At 56.1% G+C, this 18674-nt stretch overlaps 7 protein-coding genes across 7 annotated transcripts; 4 read left to right on the top strand and 3 right to left on the bottom strand.

The window, feature by feature from the left end:
* Positions 1 to 974: 974 nt before the first annotated feature.
* MKK02DRAFT_27902 (uncharacterized protein) lies at positions 975 to 2798 on the bottom strand (the record flags this gene model as incomplete). Its single annotated transcript, XM_053087433.1, has 9 exons — positions 975 to 1003; positions 1039 to 1482; positions 1515 to 1553; positions 1585 to 1878; positions 1910 to 1938; positions 1973 to 2220; positions 2254 to 2333; positions 2366 to 2388; positions 2431 to 2798. 9 exons carry the CDS (start codon positions 2796 to 2798, stop codon positions 975 to 977), a joined length of 1554 nt encoding a protein of 517 aa, XP_052944518.1.
* Positions 2799 to 3212: 414 nt separating this feature from the next.
* MKK02DRAFT_16263 (chitin synthase-domain-containing protein) lies at positions 3213 to 6740 on the top strand (the record flags this gene model as incomplete). Its single annotated transcript, XM_053085602.1, has 25 exons — positions 3213 to 3859; positions 3891 to 4028; positions 4061 to 4148; positions 4179 to 4266; positions 4298 to 4449; positions 4482 to 4538; positions 4570 to 4866; positions 4900 to 5003; position 5035; positions 5068 to 5105; positions 5138 to 5180; positions 5212 to 5270; positions 5302 to 5441; positions 5474 to 5505; positions 5538 to 5612; positions 5644 to 5705; positions 5737 to 5790; positions 5823 to 5960; positions 5992 to 6035; positions 6076 to 6089; positions 6132 to 6140; positions 6177 to 6425; positions 6457 to 6474; positions 6506 to 6632; positions 6664 to 6740. The coding sequence occupies 25 exons, from the start codon at positions 3213 to 3215 to the stop codon at positions 6738 to 6740; spliced, it is 2751 nt and encodes a 916-aa protein (XP_052944519.1).
* A 12-nt stretch (positions 6741 to 6752) lies between these two features.
* MKK02DRAFT_34289 (uncharacterized protein) lies at positions 6753 to 8084 on the top strand (the record flags this gene model as incomplete). Its single annotated transcript, XM_053088896.1, has 3 exons — positions 6753 to 6822; positions 6927 to 7717; positions 7749 to 8084. The coding sequence occupies 3 exons, from the start codon at positions 6753 to 6755 to the stop codon at positions 8082 to 8084; spliced, it is 1197 nt and encodes a 398-aa protein (XP_052944520.1).
* Positions 8085 to 8095: 11 nt separating this feature from the next.
* Positions 8096 to 9535, bottom strand: MKK02DRAFT_16108 (transcription regulator; the record flags this gene model as incomplete). Its single annotated transcript, XM_053085579.1, has 9 exons — positions 8096 to 8124; positions 8157 to 8339; positions 8370 to 8657; positions 8688 to 8723; positions 8755 to 8849; positions 8881 to 8949; positions 8980 to 9151; positions 9183 to 9407; positions 9442 to 9535. 9 exons carry the CDS (start codon positions 9533 to 9535, stop codon positions 8096 to 8098), a joined length of 1191 nt encoding a protein of 396 aa, XP_052944521.1.
* Positions 9536 to 9672: 137 nt separating this feature from the next.
* MKK02DRAFT_16422 (kinase-like domain-containing protein) lies at positions 9673 to 11005 on the top strand (the record flags this gene model as incomplete). Its single annotated transcript, XM_053085631.1, has 9 exons — positions 9673 to 9715; positions 9757 to 9807; positions 9845 to 9874; positions 9906 to 10012; positions 10044 to 10223; positions 10255 to 10373; positions 10404 to 10590; positions 10622 to 10771; positions 10802 to 11005. The coding sequence occupies 9 exons, from the start codon at positions 9673 to 9675 to the stop codon at positions 11003 to 11005; spliced, it is 1071 nt and encodes a 356-aa protein (XP_052944522.1).
* A 944-nt stretch (positions 11006 to 11949) lies between these two features.
* On the bottom strand, positions 11950 to 14889 carry MKK02DRAFT_16280 (tRNA synthetases class I-domain-containing protein; the record flags this gene model as incomplete). The annotated part of the gene is given in 10 exon segments (XM_053085604.1): positions 11950 to 12243; positions 12273 to 12403; positions 12435 to 12531; positions 12546 to 13225; positions 13256 to 13731; positions 13746 to 13860; positions 13892 to 14161; positions 14191 to 14432; positions 14464 to 14636; positions 14668 to 14889. 10 exon segments carry the CDS (start codon positions 14887 to 14889, stop codon positions 11950 to 11952), a joined length of 2700 nt encoding a protein of 899 aa, XP_052944523.1.
* A 156-nt stretch (positions 14890 to 15045) lies between these two features.
* On the top strand, positions 15046 to 15811 carry MKK02DRAFT_34293 (Clp protease proteolytic subunit /Translocation-enhancing protein tepa; the record flags this gene model as incomplete). The annotated part of the gene is made up of 4 exons (XM_053088897.1): positions 15046 to 15147; positions 15178 to 15252; positions 15278 to 15542; positions 15573 to 15811. 4 exons carry the CDS (start codon positions 15046 to 15048, stop codon positions 15809 to 15811), a joined length of 681 nt encoding a protein of 226 aa, XP_052944524.1.
* Between the last annotated feature and the right edge of the window lie 2863 nt (positions 15812 to 18674).

Genomic DNA, 18674 nt, shown 5'->3' on the forward strand with positions numbered 1-18674 from the left:
TTAGGTCTGGGAACAGTTACGCTCTCTTCAGTAAACTCGCCTTTTGCAATATGGTCTGTCTTGTAGGCCTGGGGGATCAGCTTGTCGCTTCTTCATCATACACAAGCTGAGCTCCCCAGGTCTCACAGTTTAAGCGAAGCATCTTGCCGCTTCTTACATAGACTTCTTGGAGGGCTAGGTGAGGAATGTGAATGTGAATGTGAATGTAAATGTGAATGTGAATGTGAACGTGAATGTGCTCGGAAGGATCGAGTGTGCGAGCTATGAGATCAAGTGCTGAGTGAGTGCAGCGGGGAATGGCTTGATCTCTCGGGTCACGATAAGACTTCTGATTTTTATATTCTCGGAAGGACAATCCCAGACTGCATTTCGACTCTTCGAGTTCTCTTGTACAGTCCAGAGGCTGATCCCGTGGCCTCGCTATTGTCACGCTTCTGTCTCGACTCGCTCAACCAGCTATGCATGCATAGCCAGTGCTAGGCTTGCTTGGTGTTTTGGGGATAGGGTCACAATATGCTGTCGGAGAGCTAGGGCGAGCTACTGACTGTGGTTGACGTGAGAAGAGGATATGTCGACACGATCACCACAGTGAGGCCGCTGAGCTACGGAGATCATCTTGGCGGGCTGCTTGAAACGGCCCTACGGTCGATCTCCAACCATTCAACAGGAGAGTAATGATAGATGTCCATCTTGACGTCTTAGGTCCGCCATCTGTGTGTGACTCATCCCGGGACAACTGTGCAGGATCTGTCCTTCAGCTGACAGCGCCTAACACCTATATCAGCCACTGTAAGACTCCACCGTCTTCCGCGACTATTTCAGGTGCTGTTACAGCTACAGCCCCTCTCATCCTCGAGCTAGCTCGCCTCGTGATCAGTATGTGAAATCTATGTCTCTAGCTGGCGTCACAGCAGTATGATGGCTTGTACTATCTGCATTGATTCTTTGGATGTGAGTCGTTACTACCAGTGCTTCTAAGATTGCCAGAAGGCGGGAAGAACGACTGCAACGTCAGTCTCGCACTTGAGCACGACTTACAGTCTTTCGCCTTGAAGCTCCACCACCGAGGACCGTCCTCGGCCCCCATCAACGCCCACCGACCTCTCAGCCCCACCCCGACCAGGCAGGACTGGTCTCCCTCGAATTGGTCGGCCTCGTACCAAATCTCGAGCTCTTTGGGCTCGTCGATGGTCGCCTTTTCCTTTTCGAGCTCAAAGCCGTCGGATTCTTCGTCACTCTCCTCCCCATCGTCGTCCGACTCTACGGCCGATGCCCTCGCCCTCCATCGCTCCTCTACCGTCCAAGGGGCTGCGACAGTCACGAGACGACCAAGCTGCCCCTTGAAGGTCGGTTCCCCGGGAGACAGCTGAGACGACGGCGGCGAGACCGAGATGACCTTGCGACGGCTAAACGGGATGTAGCCGAGCATCTTGACGCTTTTTGGGTCGAGAGGTTGCAAGTGAGGCTCGAGGGACTTGCGAGCTAGAGTTAGTGGACGAAAGCTTTTCACTCACCATCTTCGGCGTTGGGCGGAGACGGTCGCAGGTCGGGAACTATATCAGCTCTGCTGCTCGGTGTACTTACTCTGTTCAACCTCCCACCCTCCGTCGCTTCCCGTTTCCTCTACCACTGGTGTAGTCTCACTGGCAGGCTCCAGCTCCAGACCACCTCGCTCCGGCCCCTGCCACTGGCCTCCATAGACGGCCCACAGCGCGCGATTGAGGTTGGTGCCGCGGCCGATAATATCTTCGAACATCTTGGCCTCCGCCAAGGAGTTGATCGCGCTGCGGGCCAATTGAGCGGCTTTGGCGAAGGCTTCGGCGAGCTCGGGCACGGCGTTGTGGTGTTCGACAAAGCAAATGAAGGCTGATGCCACGCCTCGGTCAGTGTTGCCAAGTGGGCGACTTACTTGCAAGCTGAAGAGCTGGTGCGATATCCCTGTCATCAGCGACATGCGCGACATAAAACTCACCATCCCGCTTCCGCGTCTCGCCGGACGAGAGCCATGAAACCGCGAACCGAAGTGACAGGATCCCGCAGAAGCGGGCACGTCTCCTCTTCGGCGTCCGGCTGCTCGATCAATGTCTTTTGCTGGGGTAGCTTTGCCTTGCGCCTCCGGTTCATCAGAGAGCTTGGGGGTTGATAGTTGACACCAAACTCTCCAGAGCCTTTACAGTGTTGGCCCGGGATTTCTGCACGGACGCCAAAGGCATTGCGTACCTAACATCAGCCGCGGCATGGAAGGCAACGTACCGAGTCCATCAAGCGCTTGGTCCGGTTGAACTGAAACTCTTCATTTCGTGAGTTGAGAAAGTCTCTTGTGGCGCTCATGACTGCTGATTAGGGACGTTCGGTTGGAACTTACGCCTGGTGAAAGGGGGAAGCGAGCTGCTGGGTCAGCCACGCCTAAATCTCGAACAATTCACGCACATATCGTAATCAGACCTGCTCGTTCCCTCTGGCTCGGTCCACCCAGAGTCTGGCAAACCGATCTTGAAGCAGTCCTCCTTGAGAACCCTCACGCCGAGCTTTCCCTTTTGAAGCTGACGCAGTTTTCGCTCCTTGGCCCGCTCCTCTGAAGCCTCGGGTGCGTTCGTATCGACGGACTGGCCAGATGCAAACGTCAAGCCATGACTGTCACGGTTGTGCTGGGTCGAGCTGGAGCGGACGGCGAGGTAGACACCTTGTGGCTGCCATTGAGCGAAGGGTTTGGTCTGGTGATTGGCGGGGCATGGAGGAAACGAGGGGAAGAAGTAGGCCGCTTCGGCACTTGGACCATCGTGACGCTCCTCGCACATGGCTTCGGCGAGACCGGATCGGATGACTGCCTTGACGTCTTCCATTTTGAGGTCGGATATGTATGAAGGGAAGGAAGTTGACTGATCTGCAAGCTTGTGAAGGTGAAACCATGGTCCGTGCGAAGGTAACGTAATTACTTCGAGACGCGACTGTCTTCTCCACGTGTCGCTTTTGTTTACACTTCTTGGCTTTCCTTGTGTTTTCATCTTCACTTTGTGTATATACACGACCTCATCATGCCTGTATCATCCCGGCGCACAACACAGTGGTCAGCCCGGGACCAGCGGCCTCTCAGCCAGCCAGGCTTCGACGGTCCAGCGCCGCCCTACACCAGCGGCGCGCCGCCGGCTGCGCAGTATGGCCCCTCCGGTCCAGCCTACCATCCAATCGCCCCCGGCTTTGACGAACATCCTATGCAAGCTCAGCAAGGATGGGGTACCACTCCTGCCGCCACGCTCCCTTTTTTCGAGGCTGCTCTCGCGCGATCGCGTGGTGGTGTCGCCCCCGCGCCTCCAGCACCATCCTACCTCCCTCCCCCAGACCCCAACCACCCCGACATCGCTGTCGGCTTCACCAGGCATCAGTCCACGCGTCAGGGCTGGTACGGTCGGTCCCGATCGCCTTCGCCAGAAGCCCAGACACGCTCCTGGACCAACCCCGTCGACGACGTCGAGAAAGGCCTATTGGCGGAGGATCAGTATGCCCCATACCACTCGCCATACCTCCCACTCGACGGAAAAGATGTCGATCTAGCCCTTCCTCCCTTCCAAGGCGAAATCTCTCCGCCTCGTTTACTCTCAGCTCTGCCTTCCATCCACCGCAAAGCTGGCTCGGTCGATTATGATCCAGAGGGCGACCTGGCCGGAGGGGTCACGCAACACTTTGGGCCCGCACCGACCGGTCGGATCAGCCGAAGAACTCACAATGCTGCCGGTCACAGGCGCATCAAACATACCGCCACTCTTGACGACAATGGATTCTTTGCAGTGGACATGCCCATCCCGACCCGGTTGGCGCAGTTTCTCCCGATCAAGGGTGTTGCCGAGCAGGAAACCACTCGGTACGTCCTAGCTCGAGTGGGCTGACCCAAGGTACACCGCCGTCACGACCGACCCAGATGACTTTTCAACGTCCGGCTTGAAGCTGAGACAGAATCTGTGTCATCCGCCCAGGCAGACGGAGCTGTTTATCGTCATCACCATGTATAACGAGGATGCAGAATTGTTCTGGTGAGTGACGAAACGTATGGCGCTGACGATAGTCGCACGCTGTATGGAGTCATGCGCAATATTGCCCATCTCTGCGGACGAAAAAATTCGAGAGTGTGGGGCAAGGACGGATGGCAAAAGGTATGTCCTCTGCGGGCGAGCTGACATCAGGTGGTGGTCTGTATCGTCCAAGACGGTCGCATGATTGTCAATCCTCGCGTGCTGGACTGCCTGGCTGCGTTGGGAGTGTATCAAGAAGGTGAGCAATGACGATGCGGCGCTGACGGCAGGCGCCATGACCAACAGTGTCAAGGGCAAGCCGGTCACCGCGCATGTCTTTGAGTACACGACGAGCTTTGCACTGGACGGCGACTTGCACTTCAAGTACCCAGACAAGGGCATCGTCCCTTGTCAAATCATCTTCTGCATGAAGGAGAAGAATGTGAGTCCTTGACTCGGCGGGGCTGACGAAAGGCCAAGAAGATCAATTCGCACCGCTGGTTCTTTAATGCGTTTGCGCCGCTGTTATCGGTGAGTATCGACGTGGGCAAGCTGACGATAGCCCAACGTGTGCATACTGCTCGACGTTGGCACCAAGCCAGAGACCAAGTCTCTGTACCATCTGTGGAAGGCGTTCGACTTGAATTCAAAGGTCGGGGGCGCGTGTGGCGAAATTGCGACATTCAAGGGAAAGACCTGGAGGGGGCTGCTTAATCCACTTGGTGAGTCTGGGTGTGGCTGTGCTGACGTAGTCGCCGCGCAGTGCTTTGAGTACAAGATGTCCAATATTCTCGACAAGCCGATGGAGTCGCTGTTTGGGTACTGTACCGTGCTACCTGGGGCGTTCTCGGCGTATCGAGTGAGTGGAAGGGCGAGCACGACTCACCCGCAGTGGATTGCTCTCCAGAACAATGCGGATGGCAAGGGGCCACTGGCGTCTTACTTTCAGGGCGAAGAGCTCAATACCGGCAAGGCAGATTCGTTTACGGGCAATATGTGAGTATGTGGGTGATCTGGCTGACGTTAGGGTATGTTATTGGACGTTTACCGCTAATGACAGTATCTCGCCGAAGACCGAATTCTTTGCTTTGAGATAGTGTAGGTCGATGCTGTGACATGGCTGATCAAAGTGCCAAGGCCAAAGCCAATTGGGTCCTGAAATTCGTCAAATCTGTCAGTGCAATGTCGATGTTGCTGATGGCAGGCTGTTGGCGAGACGGATTGCCCAGACACTATACCCGAGTTTATCGCACAAAGAAGACGGTAGGTGTGCGTTAGACTCTGCTGATGGTAGATGGCTGAATGGCTCCTTTTTCGCCGCGGTGTACTCGCTCATTCACGTCGGTCAGATCTGGCGATCCGATCATTCCTTCCTGCGCAAGGTGGCGTTGATGGTGGAGTCGCTGTATAATGCGATCAATCTGATCTTCACATGTAGGTGCTGGAGGTGGCGTAGCTGATCTCAGGGCTATCCCTCGCCAATTACTACATCTTCTTTGTGAGTTGTTTGCTGAGCAGAGCTGAATACAGGTCATCCTGACAAGTTCTATTGAGAGCCCGGTGTTTGGCATCCCCAATATCAAGGTCTTGAATACGTTTGCTCAGGTGAGTACTCGCTTGATTGACCTGATCCCAGTATGGCTACCTGGGCGCACTCGTGGCTTGCTTTATCTTTGGCATGGGGAACCGTCCCCAGGGGTGAGTGATGACTTGTGCGCACTGACTCCAGTGCGCCTTGGAAGTACAAGGGGACCATCTATCTCTTTGCACTCCTGACCACCTAGTGAGTTTCGTGTCGTTCATGGCTGATCCCAGCATGCTTGGGTGCGCAGTCCTCTGTGCCATACAGGCAATCAAGAACTTTGACAGTCCCATCTTTGTCCAGATGATCGTTTCGCTGCTTTCGACTTATGGGGTCTTTATCGCTTCGAGTCTACTCGCGCTGGATCCTTGGTGAGTTTCGCTTAAAAGGAGCTAATGTCAGGCATCTGGTGACCTGCTTTGCTCAATACATCTTGTTCTCTCCAAGTGAGTTTGACGAGTCGTGGTAGGATGAAGCTGATGGCAGCGTATATTAATGTGGTGAGTACCTTGATTGGGGAAATGACTGTGCTGACAACGTAGTTGAATGTCGTGAGTTATGCTCAACATATAGCTCTAACCTGCTAGTACGCCTATAGCAATCTCCATGATCTCTCCTGGGGGACCAAAGGCTCGGATACTGTCCAGGCGGTCGACCTCGGCGCCATCCAGGGGGTCGGTAAGCATGTCGAGGTCGAGCTTGTCTCGGCGCAGCAGGACATCGACATTGTTTATCAGGACGCACTCGACAACATCCGGCTCAAGCGTGCCAAAGTGGATGAAGAGGAGAAGCCAGCGCGGACCGAGGTCTCGGAGCAGCAGCAGAAGGATATCTACGTGAGTAGAGCTCTGGCGGCGCTGACTTTAGGCAAACTTTAGAACAAATGTGGGTCGGGAGAGATCTCTACTGACTGTAGCTTTTGCTGTTGTGGTCGCTATCCAACGCGGCTCTTGCCAGTGCCATACTGGCCGGACGCGATGCTTCTGCGACCTTTGAGGGGAAGGGTGATTCGCGGACGGGGATCTACATGATGATTGTGCTCGGTACGTGCTCGAGATTCCAAGCTGATGAAAGTTTTCGTTGCAGGAATGGCGATTTTCAGGTTTATCTGCTCGACCTTGTATCTTGTCGTTAGATTGTTTGCAGGATAGACATGTATTAGCATGACATGCCGCACTCTCGCAGCAACGCTTCATGACGAGCTCAGCGACGACAGCAGGATAGAGACTCGGCGTGAGTGTGGGGGTGAATCAGCTGACGAAAAGGACTCGCAGCCTGCGGTGACGGTGTATTGTCCTTGCTTCGATCGTCGCTCTTGCAGTTGCGCCCAGGTCCAGGGGCACTTCTTCGCCAACTGGCCGACGACCACATCAATGCCGTGCCATTTCAGCAGGTGGACGTCAAATGGCTACAGCTCTACACCGACGCAACCATCCTCGAAACCCTCAGCGGCCTCTTATCCCCCCATCCCGCAACGCTAGCTCTGATCTGTCAGCTTGACATGGCGATTATCATTGCTGGCGGTGCCAACAGGCTAGAAACTATCCACCTCCTCATCGGAATCGCCCAAAGCCGGCTCGAAGCACACTGCCCTCAGCCCACCCCCTCCCTCCCCAAAGCGCCGCTGGCCCCGGACCTGCTATACGCACCACACCCCATCCCCGAGCTCGACCCACCCAGCGTCGAAGCATTCATCACCTCCTGCTCTGCGTCCCCCTTCATCCTCCGCGGATTCGCCAATCGTGACTCAGAGGTCTGCCCCTCCTGGCCGGCGTTCGGTCGATGGTCATCGGCAGATTATCTGTTGGCGACTGCGGGACCAGGGCGGGTCGTTCCGGTCGAGCTAGGAAGGGCGTACGATGACGAGGGGTGGTCTCAGCGGATCGTGCCGTTTGAGGACTTTCTTCGTCGCGCGGGGTTCCTGGAAAATCCCACAGGGGAAGCCATGTATCTCGCGCAGCATTCGTTGTTCCGCCAGATGCCGGGTCTCGAAGAGGACATTGCCATCCCCGACTATGCCTGGTCGCTTCCGGATGCGGACTATCCTGCTTACCGTCGCCCTGCCGAGCCCGAGCTCAGCGTCTGGGTGGGCAGCGGGTCCAGCGAGATTGTCAGCCCGCCCCATACCGTGAGTGCGCTTGAAATCTCGCTGACGCCAGGATCCATTCTTCAACTGCTATATCCAAGTGGTCGGGGAGAAGCGGGTTTGGATCGCCCCTCCGCATCTGTCGCACCAGATGGAGGCGCATACCCCAGACAGCAACGGCTCGGTCGCAGCAAAAGAGTATATGGGCAACACCTCGCGGGTCCCGATTCTCAAAGCTTCTCCGGGAGATGCATGGGCAGCCCATCCATCCTTCAAAGAGTCCGTATATCCGCACAGTCGCGAGGCGGTGCTCCGGTCGGGGGATATGCTGTTCATGCCGCCCGGCTGGTGGCACGCGATGCGGGGTGAAGGGGCTGGGCCTGGATGGAGCGTATCAATCTGGTTCTAAGGCATGCATAGCTATCTCTGAGGCTGGTTCCAAGAAAGTACTGAACGTCAGCTTATCCTATGAGGTACTTACAGCTCATATCGCCCAATTTCCGAGGCTTGACCAAGTGCCGGACCAATCCGGCCACAGCAAGGAGGACGCAGAGGATGGCGGCGGCAATGTATGCCCAGCCCAAGAAGGGTTGCTTGCCGCCGATCCACGCGACGGTCGAAATGACAATGGACTTTGTGCCGGAGAATTGCTTGACGGGGTAGTCTACATCAGCACAGCCTCAACGAAACCTACTCATATTTGCAGTGATGCGATATGTTCCCTCGGCCATGACTTCGCGGTCGTTCCGTGCCCACAGCTTTCGGAAGGTAGGCAGTGCGGCGATCCGCATCCACACCTGGAAGTGCTCATTTTCTCGAAGGTTCGGGAACTCTGTATAGGTTGGGAATTGCGCTTGCCAGTTGGGTGGCGGAAGCACATCGGACGGAGACGCATAGCCGGGAGTGGCGACGTAGTTTTGAGCGATACCACCCCATGCGATTCCCTTCTCGGTAAAGTTGTACGTTTGGTCTGCTCCGCCATCTGCGTCAGCTCCATCGGGTCAGAACGTACTTGGTGCGTTCACGAGGACTACCGAGGGGTAGGTGTCTGTCGTCAGCTGTGTCGGGCAAATGCTCACCATTAAAGACGCTGTTGGCGATGAGACCGCAGGGATAGTATGGTTTACCCCCTTCCGAAGTGATGGGTTTGCAGTCTCCGCCGTCTAGGTCCGCCCTGTTGTCAGCTCGGTCAAACATTGACTCACGCTGAGCGATATTTCCCTTGCAGCTGGTCAGAGTCCATGCTTTGCACGTAGCGTCGATGGTTTTGGTAACTCGGTCAGCTCTGTTTGTCGGAAACTTACTAGTTGGTAAGACGGTAGTATAGGAATACGCCAGGTCCGAGGTTGTAAGGGACATTGAACTGAATCTCGCATTGGGCGCGCTGACCAAGGGGACGCGAGGAGACGTTACTGAATCGCCAAGATGGCGCGTTGATCGAGGAAGCGGAGATTTTGGACGATGTCGCGAGAGCATCTGACATCAGCAGAGTCGTTGCTCAGCTCACATTCATATGATCCGCTGGGCATGGCTTGGAAAGCATCGCCGGTCGGGGCGGCGGTGTCACAATTTGTGTAGTCTAGCGTGATGGACGTGACACGTCCGCTTCCCCAGACGATCAGCGCTCCGATGGGAGCAAAGATCAGACCGATGATGAAGAGGGTCGGTAGAACAGCCTTTGGCGTAAGGATAGGCTGCCAAGCTTTGAGCCGCTGTTGCTTGAACGCGGTATCTGCGGATGAGCTTTGTCAACAAGGATGACGCACTTGCTGGCCGTTTTGACCATTTGACCTTTTCTTTCTGAGTGGGGCCATCGGCCTGAGGCTCCTTGTCCTTGTTCTTTCTGTTGAAGATTGCCATTGTAGATGTATGATAGAGGGATGACCGAAGTAAACTACATATAGAAGGCCGAGGCCGCGCGACTGATTGATCTTTCTGATTTGATCCCGGCTAGTCTATTGACCTCTACTCTTGCTCTACTGGATGCATCACTCATTATGGATCTCGCAGCGGTACAAAACACACAGCGAGCAGAGAGATGTCAGTCTGCTTCAAAACGTATGGTCAGAGCTCACGATCAGGGGACAAGGGCATCAAGATTGGAGAGGGAACATTCGCCAATGTCTACAAAGGTTCATCCCTCCCCAGCAACGCGAATCTTCTAATCAGCAGGCAAGGAAAAGGCAACAGGTCGGACAGGTACGCTACCGGATGCTCATCGCTTACCCAGTCGCCATCAAGAAGATCAAGGTCGGCGAGATGAAGGATGGCCTCGACATGACGGCCCTGCGTGAAGTCAAGTTTCTGCAGGAATTGCACCATCCCAACATCATCTCGGTGCGTGTCTGCGCGACCCTGCTGACTTTAGCTGCTTGATGTCTTTTCCGTCAAGCAAAACATCAACCTCGTCCTCGAGTTTCTGGATACCGACCTCGAAGCGGTCATCCGGGACAAGTCCCTCATCTTTCAGAACGCCGACATCAAGAGCTGGACGGCCATGTCTTTGCGTGGATTGGAATATATCCACCGGAGCGGCGTGCTGCATCGGGTAGGAGCAACGCTGGCCAAGCTGATGATAGGATCTCAAACCAAACAATCTGCTCATTGCGAGTAATGGTGATTTGAAGATTGCTGATTTTGGGCTGGCGAGGGAGTTTGGGGATGCTGGGAGCAAGATGACTTGCCAGGTGATCACTAGGTGAGTTGGTGGTAGGACCCGCTGATCTAGGTGGTATCGGCCTCCGGAGCTGCTCTGGGGGTCCCGTCACTACTCGGCTGCTGTCGATATGTGGTCTATCGGGACCATCTTTATCGAGCTTATCCTTCGGGTCCCTTTCTTGTCTGGCGAATCCGATATCGACCAACTGAAAAAGACCTTTCATGCTATGGGGTCGCCGACCGAGGAGGACTGGCCAGTAAGTACAGGCGCGATCATTCTGACGCCAGGGCCATACGAAGCTACCCGACTATCACGAGATACCTGGCTACCCAAAGAATCCCTGGTGGAATATGATTCAGTCTATTGGGCGGGACGGGCAAGAGTTCGCGAGGGAGTTGTTGCGATATGATCCGATGGCACGACCGGCTGCAAGAGAGGTGAGATGAAGCGATGACGAGCTGAATCAGGCACTCGCGCATGGTTTCTTTACATCGCTGCCTAGACCGACGCCATCTCTTAACCTGCCCAAGCCACTGGCAGAGCTGCGGCCACGGGCGCTGGCGCCAGACGAGACGAGAGGGAAGCCGTTGACGAGCGGAGGGACGAAGCGAAAGGCCGAGTCGCCGACCGTGGAGCGTCATAGAAGTGTAGCTAGAAAATTATTCGCATGACATGCTATTTAGGTGTGGGTACAAGCGGCGAGTAGGGCGGGAACGGCGATACGAGTGGACCGGGACTGATGGGTGGAAGGCGAAGGGGGGGTAGTGTGATGGGAGTGGATTGGGATTGGGCTCGTTCGAGCGGGGGACGTATTGGAGGGAGCTGGATGTCGTGTGAAGGTAGACCCTGGGGTGAGCGAGGTTCTCGGCGTCACTCACTTGCTCTCGCCATCGTTTCCAATTCTCCAGCTCGCGGTGGAGCCGTTCGTTCTCCCCGGCTAGACGATCATTCTCTTCGTAGACGCCCCGTATTTCTTCCCGAAGCCGCCTATTGGCCGCCTCGAGAGACGCCACGCGCGCATCTGCCGATGGACCACCATGACCTTCTGCCGTCTCTCCCTGCCGCCTCAAGAGCCCGTCCCGTTCCTCCTCTAGCGCCTTGATCCGTTCCTCTAGGCTGTCTTGGTAGCCCTTCTTCCGGCTGCGAAAACGCTGAGCTGCCAGCCTGTTGGCTTCGCGACGCCGGACCGTAATGCCCGGCCCCGAACTCCCTTCCGCATGTACGTCGTCTTGGGTGGGGTCTAGCTCTGAAAAGGACGGGGATCGTTTGCTTGTCATGGTATGATGTTGACGCAAGATCGAGTCCCGATTCCAGCAAAGACAAACCCTGATCCAGGCACGGCTTACGCTGGCTTACGCAGCACGCAGATCTCACGTCACCAGATTGCATCCGTTGGGCTAGCCGGGAGCAGATACTACCTCTTCACATCTGGGACATAGCTCTTGTCCTTTGACAGGCACGGCATGGCGCCAGCATCTAGCGCAGGGTGTGTCTTTGGCGGGGGCCATGGTGAGTGTGAGATTGTCTGTGTGAGCGAATTCAAGCGATGACGTACCTGTGACCACGTCTTCCTGCCATCCCTCGAGGTCGTCTTTTGCGCGGACGCTAGCGACACCTAGTATTTGAACAATGTCGCGGTCTGGTCAGCTCGGCTCATCATGGACTCACTGTCAAATGGTTGGTCCGAGGCGATATCGAGTTCTGCGGGGGACCGGATACCGCGCGCGGCCATGGAGGAGAGCATCTGTGAGCGCAGCTGTAGCAGAGGTTCGATATTGACGGGTGCAATGACGTCCTCTGCCTTGCACTCGGACAAAAAGACCGAGTCGGTCTTGCCGTGATGATGCCACAGCTCTTCGGCGAGGTGTGGCGCGATAGGCGCGATGATTGGGACTAGGGTGTGAAAGGCCTGCGTCAGCTCGTCCAGCTGGAACTCACCTGGAAGAGGGTATGGGCCGCCCCGGCTCGCTCGGGGGACGACGCTTTGTTGCTGTACAGTGTGTCTTTGATGGCGTCAAAGTAGAGCGCCGACATGGTTTGCGATAGAAAGGTGGAGACGAGTGTGACGACTATGGTCAGCGGGTTAAAGGGTTTACTCACCCTTGCTGAATGCAAAGACGTCATAGTGTTGCATGGCGGTCTGCTTGACGCGGGATAGTTCTGCCAGGATATGTCGATCGATCTGATCAGTGTCGTCCTCTGCACACTCACTAGGGATGTTTGGCCGGGCTCCGGGGAAGCGCTTGCCAGGATGAAGCGCATGGCGCTGCGTATCTTGCGCAAGGACTCGGCCGCGTGGGCGATGGCTGAAGGCCCCATCGAGACGTCACGTGTGTAGTCGACCGAGGCGGCCCAGAGACGAAGCACGTCCGCACCGTAGCCTCTTGTGCTTTCGTCGCCTTTGATGATATCGATGGGGGAGATCCCGTTCCCTAAAGATTTGCTCATCTTTTGTCCCCCTTCGTCCAAGATGAAGCCGTGCGTCACCAATTTGCGGAACGGCGCAACGGGCTGCAGGGTCGAGCCGATATGCGTAAGAAGGGAGGATTGGAACCATCCGCGATGTTGATCCGAGCCTTCGAGATAGACATCTGCGGTGTGGTTAGGCAGCAGGGTCCAGGAAGATCCGCTGTCGTACCAGACATCCAGCGTGTCGGTGCCTTTGGTGTAGTTGCCTTTGAGATGGCTGGGGAGGAATGCCTCGACGGGGGCTTGCCACCAGTAATCCGTGCCGTGCTCCTCGAGCGTGGTGATGATGTGCTGGATGACGTCCGCGTCGAGGACCGGCTTGCCGTCGAGGAAAAGGGCGGGGATGGGGACACCCCAGCTGCGTTGTCTCGAGATGCACCATTCTGCTCTACCGTGGACAAAGGATTCCAAGCGATTGCGAGCTGAATCAGTGCGGTCCTGGCGAGACTTACATTGTGGGGGGTAGAATTCGACCTTGTCCAAGGATTTTTGGACGATCGGCTTGATGGCGGTGACGTCTGCAAACCACTGGGGAGTGGCTCGGACGATGATGGGCTCCTTGGTCTTCCAGTCGTGAGGGTAGCGATGCTCGATGGTTTGTTCGGCGAGTAGGGTGTCGTCTTGTTGAAGGAGACGTATCATCTCGCCGGCTCCTTCGCCGAGGACGGATTTTCCGACGAGCGATGGATGGATGTCGGTGAAGAGACCTGCGTCGTCGACGGGGCAGCGTAGGGGGGCCGAGAATCCGCTGGCCATATAGGCTTCATAGTCTTCGTGGCCGTGGGCGGGGGCGGTGTGGACGAGGCCTGTGCCCGAGTCGGATTTGACATGGGGGGATGGAATGACGGGGAGGTCGTCGGCGAAGCGGTGCTTGTAGCGGGTTCCGAGGAGGGCGGAGCCTAAGTCAGCGGGGCATTGCGGAACTTGCCTTTTATGGTCGACAGGACTTGGATATCGCCCAGGATCTGTTGCAATGGCTCGACGCGGTCGAGTGCGATGATCAGGGTTTTGCCTTGCGCGGTGACCACGGCATAGGTCATGTCGGCCGAGATGGCGACTCCCTGCTGTTAGCTTTGCGGTTGGGAGACTTGCCATATTCGCGGGAAGGGTCCATGGGGTTGTTGTCCATATCGCCAGATGCACCTCGCCTATCGCGCCGAGCGCTTCAGACTTGGTGGTGACTGGAAAGGCGACATAGACGGATCGAGACTTGTAGCCGTCCTTGTACTTGAGTTCCGCCTCTGCCAGGGCGGTTCGGGAGGATGGCGAGTAGTAGACTGGACGGAGGCGGTGGGTGATGAGACCTCTATCGACGAGTTGGGCGAATAAGCGCATTTGACGGATCTCAAAGTCGAGCGCTGGATCAGCTCGGCCGGATTGGACTTACCTAGTGTGCGATAGGTTCCAGTCTCGCTATCCCAATCCGCCATGATTCCGAGCTCTTTCATTTCCGACTTTTGCGTTTCGATTGCTTCCAGGGCGGTTCGTCTGGCGATTTGCCGGACTTGTAGGGGGTCGATCTTGAGAAAGGTGGTCTGAATCAGCTGGGTTGGGAGGTGGCTTACATTGGCTTCTTGAAGAGCTTTTTGCTCGATAGGGAGGCCATGGCAGTCCCAGCCGGGGACGTAACTTGGGTCAGCACGGTCGAGCGGTGGCTTACTGTACACGCCTTCCTCGTGTCAGCTGGTAACGGTTGATGATGTCTTTGAGCGTTCGGTTGAGGGCATGGCCTGGATTAGCCGAGTTTGGGGTGGGCTCACCCATGTGCAGGTTTCCGTTCGCATAGGGCGGACCATCGTGAAGGACGAATTCGTCGCCGAGTTTTTCGCGTCGCTACGTTAGTGGTGCCTCAGGTTAGGCTCACCTGTCGCTGATATAGATCGATTGTTGTTTTATGTCGGTACTTGAGGTCTAGCTCGTACTGACTTTTGGGTCGAAGGCGGAAGGCGGTCGATGGGAGGAGGAGGGTTTTGGAATACTTTTTCTTGTCGATTGGTGCTGAGGTTGAGGCTTGGCGGCAGGTGGTGGGTACTGGGCAGGAACAGAGTGTACGCCATGGCAGCGGCCGCCGCAGAGGGGTGTACATGCAGTGTGGGGCTGGATAGGTAAGGAGCAGAGATGAAATCTGGTAACGTTTGAGACTCTGACTGTGGGGCTCCAGTAGACAACGAATCAACCTTCGCATCTTACTTTAGCTATATAGGCCTTACAAGACATGTCAGCAAACATCTGCACCCGGTGTATGCGGACCCGGAGTCCATGGCCACTCAAAAGCGTGCGATCCTTCCACGCTGCCAACCCGGTGGTACGCGATGCGCTAGTACCCATAGTCGTGGAGCAGACAGTGAGCATGACCCCTGCAAAGCTGACCCAGGCGCGAGGCGAAAGAAGCTATGACATTTACTCTCGCCTCTTGAGGGAACGAGTCATATTTCTGGGTCCTGTACGTGTCCGCACGGCAGAGCTGATGAGAGGTCTCTGACATGCCATCCACGCTAATCACTGCTCAACTGCTGTTTTTGGAAGCGGAAGACTCGCGCAAACCCATCAAGCTGTACATCAACTCGCCCGGCGGATCGGTCACGGCGGGTCTGGCTATTTACGATACCATGCAGTATATCGCGTCGCCGGTGCATACTTTCTGCCTGGGTCAGGCTGCCAGTATGGGTAGTTTGCTGTTGGCGGGAGGGGAGAAGGGACATCGATACGCGCTGAGGCATAGCAGTGTCATGATACATCGTGAGTGGGGGAGAGACGGGGCTGATGTAGAACCGAGCGGGGGCGCATCCGGTCAGGCGTCGGATATCGCTCTGCACGCCAAGGAGATTCTCAGAATGCGGTCGGTCTTGACGGATATTTATGCGGATCACTGCGGAGGGGAGGGGGAGAGTAGGGAGGCAACGCGAGGGAGGTTTGAAGCGGCATTGGAGAGGGATTATTTTATGACGGCGAGGGAGGCGGTGGAGTTTGGGTTGGTGGATGAGGTTGTGCAGAGGCGGGAGGTGTGATGCAGGCTGTACTCTGTATCGAGGGGCTCCCTGCGTGGGCTTCCTCACCTCTCCGCCAAAAGGTTGCTGCTAGTACCGCTTCTCAGCCTTCGCTCTGGCATGTTCTACATCCTCGCCTTCGAGCAGCCGACTATATGTATCATACTACACTCTACTCTGTGTAGCCAAGGGGGTTACCCTTCGTTACGGCACATCAGCATTCCTCATCTCGCTCTCGACTTGAACTTGGCTCCAGCAGCTCCAACCTTCGCTACTTACCCTTCGCTCTCATCTTCGCCTTCATATTTGCTGCTGGTAGCTCGGCTATCGCTCCTCCCCTGCTCGCTGGTATATGCTGTACTCTGTGTACCCCAGGGGGTCGGGGTTTTACCCTTCGCTCGGACGCGTTCATCCTTTCAGCCTTCACTTCACCCTTCGCTCTTCGCTCTCATCTCTCATCTTTGGCTTGCACTGCTGAGCTGAGACGTCCTCTCTGCCTTCCTGAGCTGACACGTCCTGTCTATAGCTGGTACGTCCTCTACTCTGTGTGGCCAGGGGTTCGGGGTTTTACCCTTCGCTCGGCGCGTTTCATCTACGCCGTTCTCTACATCCGTCTTCCAGCTGCTGTCTTTGCTTCCCCTCACATCCTTCATCTCTCACAGCCTTCGCTTATCGATCTCCTGACCCCTTGACCAGGCATCCATCTGGTATATTCTGTGTGGCCAAGGGGGGGTCCGGGTTTTACCCTTCGCTTTGATTCCGTCCGCTTCATGTCTCATCTACCTACTTTGCTTCCCAACCTTTGCTCTCCTCCTCCTTCTCATCTCCCTTCGTTGCTCTCTCCCATCCTTCGCTGATCCATCCTTTCCCCAGCTTACCCTCTCCGCTGTACTTTCCTTCCGGCTATACTCCCCTTCCAGCTATCATCTACTATACTCTGTGTAGCCCAGGGGGGGTCCGGGTTTTACCCTTCGTTTTGGTTCCGTCCTCCACCTCTGCTCCTTGTCTCATCTACCTATCTTCGCCTACCTTCCCAGCCTTCGCTCTCCTCCTCCTTCTCATCTCGCTTCGCTTCCATGTCCCATCCTTCGCCTCGCTGATCCATCCCTTCTTCTAGCATCCCTACTCTTCCGGCTGTACTCTCCTTCCGGCCACACTCCCCTTCCAGCTATAATCTACTATACTCTGTGTAGCCCAAGGGGGGCCCGGGTTTTACCCTTCGTTTTGATTCCGTTCACCACCTCTGCTCCGTCCCTACCTACATCGGCGCCTACCTTCCCAACCTTCGCGCTCCTCCCTTTCTCCCATCCTTCGCGTCTCCATCCCTTCTCCACCTTACCCTCTTAGCTGTACTCTCCCTCCGGCTATACTTTAGTATACTCTCCTCCGGCTATACTTTAGTATACTCTGTGTACCCGAGGGGGGTCCGGGTTTTACCCTTCGCTTTGATTCCGCCTCCACTCTTGCTCACCCATCTTGACGCCCATCCAACCTTCGCCAACGCCATTATTCTCCATACCTTCTCCTCTACCAGCATCTCGCTCTCCCGCTCCATCCCTTGGCTCTCCTCTAACCGGCTTGACCCTCTGGCTATGATACAGTACACTCTGTGTATGCCGAGGGGGGTCCAGCTTTTACCCTTCGCGTTGTGTCCGTCACCTCCACCTCGCCTACTCCCATCTCCGCTCTGCCATCGCCAACCTTCGCCGACGCCATTCTTCTCCTCTGCTTCTCCTCTACCATCCCCTCGTTCTTCCGTCCCCATCTCTCCTCTCTCCACTTGACTCTTTGGCTATACTATAGTATACTCTGTGTATGCCAAGGGGGGCCCGGCTTTTACCCTTCGCGTTGATTCCGTCACCTCCACCTCTGCTCCTCAGTCTCTCTTTGGCTCCCCAGTCCCTCCCTTCGCTCTTCACTGTCCCTTCGCGCTCCCTTCGCTCTGAATCTCCTTCCTTCTCTTATCCGACACCTCTCATGTGTGCTGACTATGCATCCACCTTCTCCCTCCCAAGCTAGCCATCCTCAAGCTATACTCTGTGTACTCCATGGGTCCGGCTTTACCCTTCTTTCTGATCCCGCTTGGCTCACTCATACTCACTTTCTCATCTCAGCCAACTTTTGGCGCTTCCTATACTTGTCGCCAATATCCTTCACCTCCCCGCTACCAGCCTTCCGGCTGACAAGCAGATATTTTCCATGCATAACATAACCCCTACTGCCGCCTGACACGGCCATTGAAGCCAGAAGACTTTGAACCCAGCCCAGAGCCAAAGCAAGCGCCACCCGCCGAGCCAGCCAAAACCGGTCAATCCAGCGCTAGAAGGGACACATTATTGGCGGCGGAGCAGGCACAGGCTGCGGCGGAGCAGGCACAGGCTGCGGCGGAGCAGGCACAGGCTGCGGCGGAGCAGGCACAGGCTGCGGCGGAGCAGGCACAGGCTGCGGCGGAGCAGGCACAGGCTGCGGCGGAGCAGGCGCGGGCGGCGACCGAGCAGGATCAAGGGGCGGGCAGCAGGGAATGGGTCAGCCGGCCTGGATATGCTGTGGATGTGAGTACCCAAGAAAGCGTCGCTGATGTGAAGCGGAAGAAGGTGGTCAATGGCGAGGGCGAGCCCACCAAGCCGCCGGTCCAGCCGGTTGCCGGGGCGAGTGGAGCGGCCAGTAAGGCTAAGAAGGAGAAGAAGAAGGCTGCAGCGAATGATGGGTGAGAAGAGAAGTTGTGATCGAGATGTTGTATGTGTATTAGTATTCCAGCAGGTCAGAGAGAAGTCGTGATTTAGATGTAGTATATGTATTAGTATTCCAGCCAGTCAGGGCATCTTGTTAGGGCTATGGCTTTCGGCTTTCTCAGCCATCTTTCTCGGCCGGAAGGTGAGAGCTG

This window comes from Dioszegia hungarica (genome assembly GCF_025882075.1).
Source record: "Dioszegia hungarica strain PDD-24b-2 chromosome Unknown MKK02contig_11, whole genome shotgun sequence".
NCBI lineage: Eukaryota > Fungi > Basidiomycota > Tremellomycetes > Tremellales > Bulleribasidiaceae > Dioszegia > Dioszegia hungarica.